Below are 16,849 nucleotides of genomic sequence, written 5' to 3'. Positions count from 1 at the left end.
TGGGTGACCTTGGGCCAGCAGCTCCCACCCTAACCTAACAACAGGTTTGTTGTGGGGATTAAATTAGGAGTGAGGGGAGAACCACCTTGAGAGAAAGGGGTGGAATATAAATTCAATAAATAAATAAATAGCAATTGCTGCCTGGTTAGGATGGAGGCTTGATCATGAATCAAGACTCTGGATCCTGTTTAAGACTCCCAACTCTGCCCTGATTCCAAGAAAAATCACACACACACACACACACACACACACACACAAAATATCTGAAATCAATTCCTTTAACTCAACTTGTGGTTTGGAACCTCATCCTGTCTGCGGTCATCAGCACCTGCAAGCTGCCAAACAGAACTATGGACAAGGCTGATGAGCCATATAGATTTCTGTCTGCTTGTCTTTATACTTAGCTCCTTCCAAATCTTCTCATTTGTTGCCTTCCTTCATTATATCCTTCTTAAGAGCATGAGGGCAGCCTCGCTGGATCAAATCAACAGTCTTATCAAATCCAGCAACCAGTTTCAAGCCAATCAGATGCCTAGTATGGGAAACCCAAGTTCAGGACACGAATGCAGTCGCCCTCTCCTACTGTTGGTCTCAAGCCACTGGCCTTCACTGTCATGCTGCCATCATGACTTATTATCCTCCATGAATTTGTCTAACCCCTTTGAAGGGCTCTATTCTTGGAGGGATGTTTGTGTGTGTGTGTGTGTATTTACCCCATCTAAAGTTTTAAAGCGAACTATTCCTAGGCTTTTATATACTTCTACCAGCCTCTGGATGAATATTTGGGGACTATGAGTTCAAACAGCCTCTACTATTTACAGATTCACATTCAGTGTGAATAATCGTCATGTGAGCCATCTAAGGAAACAGGTAATGAACTAGCTTTGGCAACATCTGACACTGGTTGGAAATAAGTGAAAACACCAACTGGTCCATGACTGTCTGAATGAAGTAATGCCAGTTTAAATGACTGAACTTATAGTACAAACACAGCAAATGAGGCTATGGTTTTGTTTTTGTTTTTTAAAAAAGTTATATTATTCAAGAATATGTATGTGCACTTAACAGGATAAAGTCACACAACTATTTAATAATAATATTATTAATAATAATTTATTTATTTATTTATATCCCGCCCTCCCCGGCCAGGGCCGGGCTTAAAGCAGCTAACACTAAATATAAATTACAATAAATTGTAATAGAAAACAACAACAAACAAACAATTAAAATACGGCTTAAAATACAGCTTAAAATGCAGCCTCATTTTAGTAGTAGCCCTTAAATCAAGACCATAAAGGGAGGAAACATCAGATATTCACCTGAGCCAGCTATCCATGCTGGTCCTACATGGGCCAGCAAAAAAGCCAAGGGAAAATTTATATACCAAATCCCATATAAGGGATCAGAGTGAGTCTAAGCTGAAGGACAGGCAGAACAGCTCCGTCTTGCAGGCCCTGCGGAAACATGTCAAATCCTGCAGGGCCCTGGTCTCTTGTGACAGAGCATTCCACCAAGTCGGGGCCAATGCTGAAAAGGCCCTGGCCCTAGTTGAAACCAATCTAACCTCTTTGAGGCTCGGGACCTCCAAAGTGTTGTTATTTATGGACCTTAAGGTCCTCCGCGGGGCATACCAGGAGAGGTGGTCCCATAGGTATGAGGGTCCTAGGCCGCATAGGGCTTTAAATGTCAAAACCAGCACCTTAAACCTGACCCTGTACTCCACCGGGAGCCAGTGCAGCTGGTAAAGCACTGGATGAATGTGATCCCACAGCAAGGACCCCATAAGGAGCATCGCCGCAGCATTCTGCACCCACTGGAGTTTCTGGGTCAGCTTCAAGGGCAGTCCTGCATAGAGCGAGTTATAATCATCAAACCTGGAGGTGACCGTTGCATGGATCACTGTGGCCAGATCAGGGCGAGAAAGGTAAGGGACCAACTGCTTAATACGGTGGAGATGGAAAAATGCCACCTTAGCTGTGGCTGCAACCTGCGCCTCACTGGAAAGGGAGGCATCGAAGGTTACACTCAAACTCTTGACAGAAGGTGCTGGCACTAATTGAGCCCCCGCAAGAGATGGGAGTTGCCCCCCCCCAAGCCCATGTTGTCCCAACCCAGCAAGAGGACCTCTGTCTTCGAAGGATTTAACTTCAACCGGCTCCCACGCAGCCATCCAGCCACAGCTTCCAAGCATCTGGTCAATGTGTTCGGGGCCGAGTCAGGATGGTTGTCCATCAACAGATAAAGTTGGGTATCATCAGCATAGTGATGACAACCCAGCCCAAAACTCCGGACAATCTGGGCAACGAGGCGCATTAACAATATTGAAAAGCATTGGGGTGCCGCAACAACAACTCCTTCCCTAGTGCCACCCTAGTTTAGAAGAAACACCCCAGAGTCCTTGCTGCCATGAGCTCACCCTGGTTACATGTTCATGAAGAGCTTCGAAATGATGACATTTCCCTTTTCTGATTGTTGAAATAGTCACCAGATATTCCATCCAAAACCCGTGCCATTTACCTTACCTATCTGCCTGTATCCTGTATCTATTTAGATCGCAAGCATGCGCAGAGTGCCTCTAACACTTGCTCTGCTAGTTTCACTGTCCACTAGTTCCATTCCCCACTTTCTTGTTCCAGCCTAATTTCCACAAGACCCTGCATCCCTGATGTATCTTTTTCCAATTTAGTTAAGTACAGTCAGTAATGTTTGCCACCTGTGAAAGTTTGCCTTCCCTGTTTCTGCTAGCAGCTATGGATAGTAATAACTTTGAAATCATTCAGATATCAGGCTCTGCTATCTTAAATCAATAATGGGGGTCTCAGGATCCCCTTTTGTGGCCTAAACTAGTCTCAAAAAAGGTCACATCCCTGTTCTCTAAACCATGATTATACACACAGCCTTATGAATGCTTCGAGCCTTCTGAAACTTGATGAAACTTATTGAATTGTGGGCTTAGAATTCTCCTTCGTTTCTTCCTCATGCAAGTGCTCCACACATCTTACTCTACATAGTAACCATATTTTGAAATGTTTGGTCATAGATAAGTGACCAAAAAAAGAATTAATGTTTTACCAGTACTGTACGTCTGCACATCCATTTAAAGTTTCTTGAGGCCAATTCCATGTGTTCCTCTACTCTTTTAGGAAAGCACAATATTCAAGCAGCTTTGTTTAAATAACACACTTCATTGTACTTTGCATCCCGAGAAGTTTGTTTGTTTAAAAGCATTTCTAAACTGCTTAATATTTTTTTTAAAAAAAATCACCAAGTGCTATACAAAAAGACAACCTAAAAACATTAAAGCTGTATCATAAAAACCGAGATACATCATGGAACACAGTTAAGAATTATAAAAACAAACAATATCTGAAATTAAGTAATAACAGGGTTCAATTTTATGGGCCAGGGAAAGTCTGGGCAAAAAGATGTATTTACAAGACACCTGAAGCAGCTAGTGCTTCCTGTAAATTTGAACTTTAAAACTGAGAATCATGTCATAAACATACACTAAAATATCTCAGTGCTCAAGAAACATAGTATATTATGTTGTGTTGCATATTTCCAGCCCTCTGAAAACAGGTGTTCTAGCTGGTGTTCTAGCTTGAAACGTAGAATTGCATCCTGAACTTACGCACCACATTTCATTGCAATAGCCCAATGGTCAAGGAAGTTATTGAGTTACAAACAAGTAGAGTCCAGGATTTCTCAAGACTCCTCTTTTGTGCCTTTCCACTTAGGCAAGTGGTTCTCCCTTCAAACATATTGGATCCATAAAACTAGCCTAATGCCAATTATATTTATCATAAATTGGATACAGTGGAGTAATGGTTAAGATTTTTTTATTCTACCTTTTTTGTGTGAAACTATCACCACACCCTGCCCTCCCCCGTCACTCCCCCCCCCCATCTCAGTCCTGCTCTCTTGGGTTTTGCCCATTCAGAACCACATCGGACACAACAAGCCACAGGATTTTGACTTCTAAACAAAGGAGGCACATACTGATCGCGCCTACAGAGAACATGTTTTGCAGCAACACAATGAATCTGCCATATCTGCCTAGCGCAGGAGTACACACAAACATCTACCCACACAGAGCAGTTTATATGTGGCTTGGATTTCATGGGCAGTGGCCTTTGAGCAGCTTCTTGTTTATATTTTTTTTGGGGGGGAGGAGGGTTTCCAGTCACCGCAATCAGAATAAAATCATTCACAAGGTTAATTTATTTTTTCACCCCAAGGGCATTTCAGAAGGTGCCTTCGATATAAAGACAATTGATGGCAACCATTCTTACATCCACCGTGAAAAGGATGGTGAAAGCTTGTCCAAATAACTCCATAGTGGACACCTGCAGCTTCCTGCTGACCCAAACATCAATCACATGACCTATAAAGCTTTCTTTAAAAAAAAAAACATTTTCATGTTCTGCGCATTTATGGTGCAACTGAATCCATCTTGTATGCTCTCTTTAAAGCACAGATTTAAACCCCCTCCCAATGGGGAATATAATTAAATTTCCTTCCTCACATTACTCTTCAAGGAGCACAAAGGAAAATAAAGCATACCCACTTTTTTTAAGGTCTTGTTCCAGAGATCTCCTTATAGCAAACTGCATAGCTTCCTATTTATCTTCCTAGGCAAGAGAACGGCTGAGTCAGTTCTTCGGGGATATGAACTCTGCGGCTGCAGCAAATCTCAGTGTTTTATACCTGTTGCACGAAACAGCAAGCAGTTCCTGTGGGATTGTGTTGCTATAGTAGTGCTAATTGTTGCTTCACCACAACAAAGCATCTTTATAAGATTTACCCAACCCATTTTTTTAGGGACAGCTCCACGCTTTCAGCAGGAGATGTACAAAAAGAAGGTGAGGGGTCACGTCTAGTCCCATGACTGTGAAGTACAGAATCATGGAATCAGTTCCCGATCCTTTTCCACTAATACAGATTTCAATCACTCTGTTGCTGCTCCACTAAAGGGCAGTAAGCAATACTTTGTCAAAGGGCTCCACCAAAGTCCCAGCTTTCTGCTACTACGGTATCATTATTCTTTTATTATTTATTTCATTTATGAGTGACTTCCTGTGAAGCATCATCCTGGAAAAAGTGATAAGTGGGGTGCTGCGGGGTTCTGTCCTGGGCCCATTATTGTTCAATGTCTTCATAAAAGACTTGGATGAAGGAACTGAGAGGGGTGCTCATCCAATTTGTAGATGACACTGTTTCTCAATGACCAATTTGCTGAAGGGTGGACATCTCTGGCTGCATGGCAAGGAAGCTGTTGCTGTATTATGAGCTCCCCAAACTATAGAGTAGGCACCATGAATCTTGGAGGAAGTTAAAGTGGAAGCAGCTAACCATGAGTTTTTCATTTGTCCCTCTGATAATGCCAGTGACCTGAGCATCTTTTCAGGCTTCCAGGTGAATGTGTGGGCCCCAGAATTGCCTGTAACAAACTGCCAATTTAGTGGCTCAGTTGTGACAACCTGAATTGGTGGTTGCGATACTGAGGAACTACCGGCTGACTTGCTATTGATCACAATGAGATCAATGTGGTTTGAATATAGGCTTGGACAAGGTTTAGTTATATGTAGCTGCTGTAAAAATAAATCAACAACAATATTATGCTAAATTATGACTGCGAGAATCATGCTGCAATGCCACCTTAGCACATTCTGTACATCTCTACAGGGAAATAAGTATATATGAGAGTATCTTCTAATCCATAGTAAATCAAGGTGTGTCCAATGGCATGTGGTTTCTCACTCTCCCCTCCTTCTGTAGAAGAGGCACAAAAGGGCTTAGAGGTGGCAATGCATGGAAATGAGAGACTATTCAGGGACTATCCATAAATCAATGAATGGACCTCTCACACCCATATGTGGCAACAGTATCAATGTCTCTCTCTCTCTCTCTCTCTCTCTCTCTCTCTCTCTCTCTCTCTCTCTCTCTCTCTCTCTCCCATTCTTCTTATAATCAAGCTCTGTCTATTTTTTCTTTATTTTAACTGAAATTTACAGGGTTTTTTTATAAAAAAACTATGCTTGATTGTAAACAATTGCCAAGGCTTATTTATTTATGTATTACTCTATTTAACAAAATGTATATATTATTTATTTATCTTATGTCAGCAACTTGCATTCCACTTAATCACAGTCACCTCTAAGCAGTGTACAGAAGATTTAATACGATAAGACTGAAAAAGAGTTAAAACTATAAAATCCGTTTTAAAACGCCTGCCGGAATACACCGCTTTCTCAAATGAAAGACCTCTAAACAGTTGACAAAAGACAATCTAAGATATTCCTTAAAGGCACCAGTAAAAGTGAATATTAAAAACAAATTACATTAAAATAGTTAAAATATAGAACAAAACCTGTCATTTAAACGTTATTATACTTACTGAAATCACGTTAAAATTGTATGCTAAAATTACATGCCTCCTAAAATTACATGCCTAGGTAGGCAAGCTGGGGGGGGGGAGGGAGTTGTTCCATCTTCCACATACAGCACTTGGCACTGATGTGGTTCAGGAGTGATAAATCCTGTCCAGGTTAAGGGCCACATTTCCTTCTGGGCAACTTTCCAGGGACCACATGCTGGTGGTAGGCAGGGTCAGAAGGAAAAATGGGCAGAGCAACACATGTGAATGTTACCTTTGTACTGTAGGCAATTTCCTACACACAGTTGTAATCCTGTTTTGTTTTTGTGTGCTCGGTCATTTATGGTGTCTCTACTGCCTCACTGCCCTCTCCTTTTTCTTAGGCCACAGTCCTCAAATTCTTCACTTGGTGGTTTTACTGGGTGTTTTTTGTGGGTTTTGGGGGGGGGGGGTTGAGAATCTGAGAATTTCTGCCCCTGCTAAAGAAATTTAAGGGTGGGTGGGTGTGTAGTTTCTCATAAGCTATAGTCTTCTGTGGAGATGTGGCAGGTTCCATTTATATCTTGTATCTCAAAAAGCCTGTCAAAAGCAAAAGGCAATACATCATAAAGATCCAAGCTCGGTTGGTGAGAAACTCTAGAGGTGTTCAGATCTCACAAAGTTCTCTTTTAAGGCTGAAGAGCTTGCGCACATTTCTCCCCAACAAAGACAGGCCCAAATGACTAGTGTTACCGTGGCAACTGTGGAGAGCTTGCGCTCTCTCTCAGGCTACACAACTATAACACTACAGAAGTTCAAAACACTGAGCCGCAGATAAGCACCGTAAAATTAGTCCCACAAAGTTTGCTAATGATTCTCCAGCATCTCTGCCAATCTATCTAGCTTTTCCTCATCACTTCATCGTCTTACGCTCACGCTGATTCCATTCAAGTGAATTGAGCGGCTCTGCAATTATTATCAATGCTTGTCTTATACATGGTGCTCTCGGGGCCATGTCACACATCACTCAGAGCATGTGTGTTCAACAGGGAGCCCAACAGAACTTGCCATTTCTAAGTTTCACAAGTTCCAAACCTACCATTGTTCACACTTGTGCGAAGAAAGCAGGATACAAAGCTGTGTTTGGACCAGTCCTTGGTTCTTCCATGAGAATGGTTGAGTTTGCCTCTGGGTATAGATTCAGTCTGTCAACAACTACTTTGCAGAGTGATAATTCGAACAAATGGGAGCTATTGTCTCAATGACAGATACCAAGTGTAAGGGTTTGAAATACTGGATATATTTGTGGGTTAAAAACCTCAAGCAAACATCATTCATCACATTAAAAGCTAGGGTGATCGGAACTCAGCCCAGGAGTCAGGCACACATTTAGTCACTTGCCAATCACAAGGCACACATCTTAGAGACATTTCACAACACGTACACTCAGAAAAGTAATGTAGGTAGACTTTTGAAGTTGTTCACCCACTTTAACTGTTTTTAGCACTGTAATTACCTTGCAATACTTCCATCCATGTCAGACGTCAAATCACTTAACAGTTGACAATTATGTTTATCATTGCCCACCCCACATTCTTCAGATAATTATTATTACCCCACAATTGATGGCCATGAAAACTAAAATGCACATAAACAAACAAATAAGCAATCTGCCAGACCTCTTACTTTGGATTCAGGGTCAGGGTTACATTATTCTATTTTTCCAAATACTCATCCAATCTCTCGCATGTAAGTGATCCATGAGGTTTGAAATTCTAAGTGTCTATCTTAATAATTGTGCAAGGTTATGGTACCAAGTGAAACCATCCCCTACATTTTGCCATATAATGTATTTATTTACCATATTTCTATACTGCTTTTCAGCCATAATGTTCTGTGAACAGTCCTGAGATTTCTTTGGTATCAGGAGGTATATAAATTCAATAAATAATAATAATATTAATGGTTCTCAAAGCAGTTCACATTTTTAAAAATCAACAGACAAAGGTGGATGATACTGCCAACCACAGACCCAGAATACCAGTTCCTTTCAATGGTATTAAGGAAACTATATTATATGACCCCCTACCTCAATATAAGGCATTAACATACATTGTGAACAAGTACAGTGGTGCCTCGCAAGACAAATTTAATTCATTCCGCGAGTCAATTCATTTTGCAAAAAATTCGTCTTGCAAATCGCGGTTTCCCATAGGAATGCATTGAAATTTCTTTTTTTGCCCATAGGAACGCATTAATTAAATTTCAATGCATTCCTATGGGAAACCGCGATTCGCAAGACGAATTTTTTGCAAAACGAATTCGTCTTGCGAGTCACCATCACATCGCAAGATGCATTCGTCTTGTGAAAAATTCATCTTGCAGGGCATTCGTCTTGTGAGGTACCACTGTAATTTAGTAATTTAGTAATTCAGGTGTGTCCCCCCCTCAAAAAAAAGGATAAACTAATTGAGTTGTGTGTTGAAAGTTTCCTAGAATCATAGAATTGGAAGAGACCACAAGGGCCATCCAGTCCAACCCCCTGCCAAGCAGGAAACACCATCAAAGCATTCCTGACAAATGGCTGTCAAACCTCCGCTTAAAGACCTCCAAAGAAGGAGACTCCACCACACTCCTTGGTAGCAAATTCCACTGTCGAACAGCTCTTACTATCAGGAAGTTCTTCCTAATGTTTAGGTGGAATCTTCTTTCTTGTAGCTTGAATCCATTGCTCCGTGTCTGCTTCTCTGGAGCAGCAGAAAACAACCTTCCTATTGGTTTCATTTGTTTATTTTATTAATTCTTTGAATGAAATCCAGGATTTCCCTTCTGTTCACAGAAGCAACTGAGATCTAGCAACCTTCCACTTCTGGAGGAAGGAGAGCAGGGCTGGCTCAAGACATTTTGGCACCTGAGGATGACTCCAAAATGGTGCTCCTGTCCACACCAGAGAAGAAGGGATCAGGGAAGCTTTTCATCAGAAACAAGGAGATATCAACATTGAGATCTGATGCCCCATTGGAATCTGCCACCTGAGGTCACCTCACCTTGCCTCAAGGGAGGCCGACGCTGAAGTGGACAGCAGCAATTTTCTCCAATTCACCTTTGCCTGTCACACTCTATTCCAGAGGCTCACTCACTGCCTCACTCCAGTAGTTTTTTTAGTGGGCAGAAATGGCTACAAATGGAAGAAGGAACTGCCAAAAACTGCCTCCTCACCCACACCCTTCCTCCTTTGAGAGCATCTCATGAGCAGAGTTCTTCTCATGGGAACTCTGGATCCAACCCTTTGTACGTTGAATTATCTTTGATGCACCAAGGCAAATGTGTAATGGAGAGATAGGTCATCTGCTTTGTTTTAATGCAAGCTAGGAGCATTTGCAAATAATGTGTTTGCTATGAGAGGGAAACTGCTCATTGAAATCAAACCACCAGAACCTTCTGACAGCACATCATCCAATAATGACATGTGCTCAAGAGATCTCATATTCCCAGATCCTGCTATGCTCACAATCTGGGGAGAAGGGGTGCTCCCTGCTGATTTCTCAGAAAAGAAGGAAAGGTTAGCAGTGGCAGCTTGGAAGTTTTAGTATGAATTGGCCCATGTTTCCAACTAGAGGGATCCCTAGTGGAGAAAACAGAGGGTATAATTCAAGATAATGTAGTTATTATTTTTATTTATGAATTAAAATTATATTTTGCCTTTCCTTCATTGAGCTTAAAGAAATCTAAATGGTGCCCCCCATTTTATCCTCACAACAACACTGTGAGGTAGGTGACTGGCCCCCAATCACCCATTCATATTCAAGTGGGAATTTGAATCTGTCTCCCCAGTCTTAATTCAGCACTCTAAGCTCTATACCATGCTGACTCTTAAGAGTACTGAGATATATGAATACAATACCATATTATTACTATATGACCATATGTTGTTGTTGTTGTTGTTGTTGTTGTTGTTGTTGTTATTCATTTGCTATTAATATTTGCTAATCATGAAAATAACAACCTTAATATTTATAGCCCACTTTTTCTCCCATTGTGGAATCTGAGGTGGCAAACATGTCTCTCAGGCAGCCTCCCATCCAGCTACTGACCATACTCAGACATGCTTAGCATCAGCAAAATGGCGTCATCATCTCCTTTCACACCATGACAGTTCCAGGTCACAGAACCACTGCTCTAATGCCCTACAATTTCACTCCAGGCACATTGTGGTCATCATGGGTGAGACTGAGGGTGACAAACAGGTGGTAAGGACCCAAGGCACTGGACTGGCTGAGGTGGCAGCAGACCTTTCAATCTCACAACAGCACTCTTGGGCAAACGTATGGAAAAGCGGCTCTCGTGATGCTAAAAGTACAGCCAAAGTTGTTCTAGCCCTAGTGTCTGCAACATAGCTGAAGTTTAATCTATCCTTCTACTTGGCGTTACTTTATGACTAATACGTGATGTCAGCACAAACGTGGGAACGGACACAGTAGCACACCACCCAGGAGAAACAAATCCCAGCATTTGAACTAATTGGCTGTCTGCCACTTGAAGATTTGAACATCTCAGGCCAATTGGTGAACTGGAGCCAGCCACCTGTTGGGAACGAAGGATCACATCCTTCACAGCTGATTAAATATCTGGCTCTGGCCACATGTATAAGCATCACTGCCCATCCTCACCACAGTAATCATGCAATGCCCAATTTATTTATTTTTAGACTGGAGAAGCATCAAACTTTTTTTTTTTTAAGAATCGCATGACAGCCATTCTCCCAGCTGTCACACAATAAAGATTTCAGAATCGTCATCGTTTTCATGATGGTAATAAATCATTCTCTGAAAGGTAGAGGCAAGCACACCTCTTCTGCACGTATCCTTGGTGAAATCCAAGTGTCTGGGATATTTCCATAATTCAGTTGTCATGCTGTTAAAGACATGGCCATGCATGAAGTCAGCACTGAATTGGATATTTCTCCCCAGTACATGCACATTTTAGAGCACAAAGAATTAGGTGAGCAGGGAAAGGAAGGAGCTGAACCAAGTCCTTCAGAAAACATATAAACCTGACATGCATCAACAACACTGAACTGTTAGAATATTTCTTTTCAAGTTTATGGACATGCATTTTCAACTGGTTCCAAAACCTAAACGGATCCGTACACCCAGATAAATATGTGCCACACTCCCAAGAAGAAGAATAAAGCAAAAGGATGCTACTGGGCATTTATTTCACAATCAATACATGCTACAGATTGCTGAAAACAAGCATTTGTGTGTACTCCTGTGCTCTAAACAACTCCGACCGTTGTACAGAAAGCCACAGCAGTGACACGTACACGAGCCTTGTGTGCTATACCATCACCCACCCAAACAGTCTTCTCACAACACAGCCTCCGCTTAAACACAGAGGTGATCTACCCACCCACCAAGGCAGGAGTGCTAACTCAGTTGTTGTTAACAGGGCGATGACCCAACAGCTGAAGGTCTTGTCAAGCTTTGTTATTTACCATGCCTTTCTGACTGCAATCCCAATAGGAGTCTTACCGCATTCACTTTTTAATCCCACCCACCAAGCTGCTAAGAGACATTTGACATTGAGGGCACCAAAGTGGACAGCGGATGCTCACTCTCCACCTCCACCGACCCTTTTACGGGAGACAATGATCCCCAGAAGCAACAAAGGAATCTCGCAAACAAAATATAAGGATCTCCAGGACCTTATCAAGCCAAGACAAGTTATCATCCAGAAGACTAAAATAGTGTACGAGGGGGGGATGATAATTGGAGAGTGGGGGAGCGAGAAGCAACATCACGTTTGCTTTTTTGGTTCTTGGGTTTTGTTTTGTTTTTCAGTTGGACAAGTTTCTCTCCCTCCCACTCTGCACTCCAGAAAGATCATAGCATTGTTGCCCATCTTCCAAGACGGGAGTCAGCAGGGAGAGGAGGGTCCATAACAAAGCCTCCAGTCCAAATCATAACCAAAGCTGTCTCCTTTCTCCCATTCATTAGGTAGGAGGAATAACAATCCCAGTTAGGAAGATGGGCAATGAAGATAATTTAAAACACAAACAAAAAATGAGTGAGAAAGCAACACCAACCTTGAGGATCCCAGTTCACCTGTTTCCTTGGAGTCTCAATTGGAAATTTCATCGCTTCCTTTGCACCAGGATGGGGAAAAGGCTAAATGAAATCCTAACCTTTTTCTGGCTCGGTGCTGCAACCAAACAAACAAATTAATTTCAGGTCAGGGGGAGTGTGCGCCGTTGTGAGTGTGTGTGTAAGGAGGGAGAGAGAACTAGTGGTTGCCAGGCAAAGATAAGCTACACGTGAAAACAAGGAAGAGTGGGCTTTGCACTGGAGAGCAAGTGGCAAAGGAAGCAGCCGTGGAATGAGCTTTGGTACAATTTGAGAGGGAGTCGAAATCGCCTGCTGGAGAAAGGAGGAAGTCAGATCCAAGGCGCTGCCTGGTTTTATACGCGCTCCAACAGCAGTTGGCTGGTCTTCTCACCCGTCCCTCTTTTTTTTGCAGATGCTCCTTGGGCGCTGCTGAGCGTGCCCACTGCAGCATTACACGCTGGGCTGGCGCACACGTGAATGCATCGTCCAGCCAGATGCAGATCTAAGGCTGCCAGGGAATCTCGCCAGCCAGTCACTCAGTCAAGCCTCGCCTGAGAGCCAGACAGCCACTGCCGCTGCTTCCGCCCTGCTAATACATTTGGAGAAGGCGTTCAAGCAAACCATCACCGTCCCTGCACCGCCACCAAACTCAACAGCCACTGAAGGGCGAGCCCAGCTCGAGATGTGCGCGTGGCGGGGGGGGGGCGGGGGCGGAGAGAAGACACCAGGAGAGAGCAGACGATAGAGAGAGGAGGGGGAGAAAGTCACCCACTGCTGGCTGGTGGAAGCTGCAGCCGCATGGCTGGTGGGAGGGTGGGCGAGATCATCCCATCTGAATGCAGCAACAGCAGGCGGCGGCGGCGGCAGGAGGCGCAAGCTAAAAGGAAGCGCAGACTCTCCTCGAACAGCTGATGTCAAACTTCAGTGGGGGCACCTTGCCTTGGAAGAGGGGTGTGTGTGCTCCGAGGGAGGGGTGGGGAAGAGAGAGGGGGATCGGCTATACGTGGTGGGGAAAGGGGGCGGGGGTTAGTTGAGCTCCGGGTGGGGTGGGGGCGCGGGTGGGGGCTGGCTACTTACTGGCTCTCTTCCTCGCCTGGAGGAGGAGATTGCAGTGCAGTGTTGTTAGGTGGAGTTTTGCAGCGGATGCGCGCTTGGCTGGGTAGTACCGGTAGGAGCGGCGGAGGCGGCACGAGCACATGGCTGGGGGGGGGGGGAGGACGCGCCAACAAGAGCTGCAGAGGGAGCCCCTGCAAAAGGAAAAGAGGAAACGTTGGAGCGGGGGCGGGAGAGAGAGAGCGAACTGGCGGGAGAAGTTTTGCCAGGCGAGGCGGGTGCTTTTGGATCGCGCCAAGGACTTCCACCGTTGGCGCAAAAAGGCGAGTCCAACGCTGAGCGCTGGCGAAGCAGCTGTGCGTGCGAAACGTCGCCGGGTTCAGTCTCCAAGCAGGCCTTGGAAGGACTCCCACCCTGAAACTCTGTAGAGCCGTGGTCACATACCCTCCAACATTTCTCTGATGAAAATAGAGGTGTCCTGACCTAAGGAAAAGCGGCGGGACATTTCAGGATCAAATCAGAAACAGGGCGGCTTCTGTAAATCCCGGGTTGTCCCTGGAAAATAAGGAGACTTGGAGGGCCTGTGAAGCTTAGATTCCTGGATTGCATTCGAGGCACCCCAGGAGTTTCAGCTCCATGGATGCCCACGTTATAAATATGCATATTGTTCCATCGTTAAAAGAAAGTCTATTAAATGATGTATAGATGGTACCTCACTCCAACCAAACTAACAAAGATGTATAAAACAGGAAACAAAAGTTGTTGGAAATGTGGGGTAGTTTTTTCCACATGTGGTGGTTATGCGACAATGTGAAAACTTACTGGGATATTATTAAAGAAGATTCTTAGGTACATATACCAGAAAAAACCAGAAGCATTCTTGCTAGGAATGGTTGGAGAAGATATTGCTAAGATTGATCAATAACTGTTCCTATATGATACAACTGCGGCGAGACTATTGCTAGCTCAGATGTGGAAACAACAAGTGCCAACAGCGGAAGATTGGTAAAAGAAAGTATTGGAGTACGCAGAAATGGCTAAATTAATGGGGGAAATTCGACAACAGGGCGATGAAACATTTCAAAAAGAATGGGGAAGATTTATGATATACAGTAGAATTGAATTAAACCTCATAATGTGCATATAAATATTTTTATTGTATTAACAGTAATAATGACAACATGAACTACAAGGTAATTAAAATAATTAAATGTATCTACAAATAGTAAGATAGACAACAAATCTGTATATTTAGAAGGGTTTATCTACTTACAAACAATTTATAGATAAGTCTGTAAACAAACAATAGTGTTCAAAACAAACAAAGACAATGCGAATAATTTAAAAGTGACATAAAGAAGTCAGAAGAAGGAAGAAGGGAAGTCAGCTCATGTGTACAATTGTACAAATGTACAATGTAATGTAATATATATGGAAAGTATGAAGCTTGGAAAACCAATAAAGATTATATTACATATATATATACAATGGTACCTCAGGTTACAAACGCTTCTGGTTACAAACGCTTCAGGTTACAAACAAGCTCAGGTTAAGACCTTTGCTTCAGGATGAGAACAGAAATTGTGCTCTAATGGTGTGATGGCAGCAGGAGGCCCCATTAGCTAAAGTGGTGCTTCGGGTTAAGAACAGTTTCAGGTTAAAAATGGACCTCCGAAACGAATTAGGTTCTTCACTAGAGGTAGCACTGTGTGTGTGTGTGTGTGTGTGCGCGCGCGCATATTGTTTTTAAATTGTCTTTTTATTGCTTCTTTTATTTCTCTGATGGCATTTTATCACGTTACGATATGAATCCCATAGAGTTCCATTTAAAAAGCCTACAACATCTAGCACAGTGCATTACCATTGCTGCAGCAGACAGAAATATCATTAAGCGGTCGGCCAAGACCCACAGCAATTTTCTAGTGGTCCGTGGAGGGAAACGTTTGGGAGCTGTTGATGTAGAGACAATACTGAGTTAGATGGAGCAATCTGAGCACCATCAATGTCATGGTCTGGCTGGGTGCAGAGGAGTGGTGCCAGTTGGGGAACCCCCCAAGGGAACCCCCAGGGGAAGAAGGCTCAGAGGGACTACAGCTCAGAGGGACACTGGGACTACAGTGAGTGTTCAGGGGAAGCAAAGTTGGGGGAGGAAGTGTGGGAAGCTGAAGAGGTAACAGGGTTTAGTGAGTGGGAAGAGGCAGTGGCAGAGGGCATTCCAGACTCAGAGGCGGGAGAGGAGGGGACCCAGGAGACAGAGATGAGCCAGACTGCTGAAGGATCCAGAGAGTCCCCTTTCTTCCTGGTCTCCCAGGACACACAGAAAAATGAAGAGAATGGAGCAACAGAGAGAAGGGGATGGAGCTTTGGGCTGCTGCAGGAGGAGTGGTGGGAAGGTGGGGACCTTTTAGTCCTTGCCACTGCTGCATTGGAGTAAGACCTACTGGGAAGAGTTGCTGTGATCACTAGGTCTGCGCTGTTTCGGTTCCTTTTAATAAAGAGTTAACTTCACTGACCCCGGGTGTTTTATTTCTGACCTGCCCCTGACTCCGGCTCCTGACAATCGGGCAGCCTCCTTCTTAGGAGGTGCAACTTCAGAGTTTGTCACTGACAGGGGGTCCATTAGAGTGAAAGGAGGAGCAGAGCGTGGTGGGTGCAGCCTGCCCCGGGTGTCATCCCTGAGGGAGGGGTGACAAAATCCCCACTGGGCGGATCAACGCTGCACCAATCGCACACACTCCGGGTGCATGAACTAGGGCCGCTCCAGGTGCCTGAGCGGCTAGTTCCGCCGCTGAGGAGGAGCACTGCCCCTCTTACCTCAGCCAGCCCCTGCTCACCTGCTCACCTGCCTTTCTTACAATAAGTCAGTGGTGGCTCTGTCTGTCATTGGCTCAGGCTCCGCCTACCAGGACCGGACTTTGGTCATTTTTTGTAATATGGCACCCTGTGCGAGGCCAAAATCTGGCGCTCTCAAATGGATCTTCTCAGTTATAGGCCTTATCAATTTTGCGACCCCTCAGCTCGGTGCTCTCTGTGGGGGAATCACCCACACTGCCCTAAATCCAGCTCTGCACTGCTGGTAGTGCCACCTTTCCTTCCATCCCGTCAGTGCCAATGGGCCGCTGCCGCCTCTGTATTTAATGGGAAATGTGCATGGAATTGCAACCTCTGTGGTCACAGACCTTCTGTGTTCAATTATTTCCCCTCCACGTGGCATAAGAAGAACGTTCTTTTCTGAAGCAAAAGCCATGCACAGTTACATTAAGGCCATTGGAACAAGTTTTCTGCATTCAGGAAAATGTAGTGTAGTGGTTAAGAGCGGCAGACTCATAATCTG

At 44.0% G+C, this 16,849-nt stretch overlaps 1 protein-coding gene across 1 annotated transcript in view; it reads right to left on the bottom strand.

Annotated features, from left to right (window-relative positions):
* The window catches only part of KCNK10 (potassium two pore domain channel subfamily K member 10), a 69,030-nt gene extending 56,535 nt beyond the window's left edge, over positions 1-12,495 (bottom strand). The window contains exon 1 of the mRNA XM_035117643.2: positions 12,444-12,495. Within this exon, the coding sequence (XP_034973534.1) occupies positions 12,444-12,495 (52 nt within the window). The remainder of the gene's footprint in view (positions 1-12,443) is intronic.
* Between the last annotated feature and the right edge of the window lie 4,354 nt (positions 12,496-16,849).

This window comes from Zootoca vivipara, chromosome 1, assembly GCF_963506605.1.
Source record: "Zootoca vivipara chromosome 1, rZooViv1.1, whole genome shotgun sequence".
Classification (NCBI taxonomy): Eukaryota; Metazoa; Chordata; class Lepidosauria; order Squamata; family Lacertidae; genus Zootoca; species Zootoca vivipara.
This window is presented reverse-complemented; position numbering and strand designations above follow the sequence as displayed.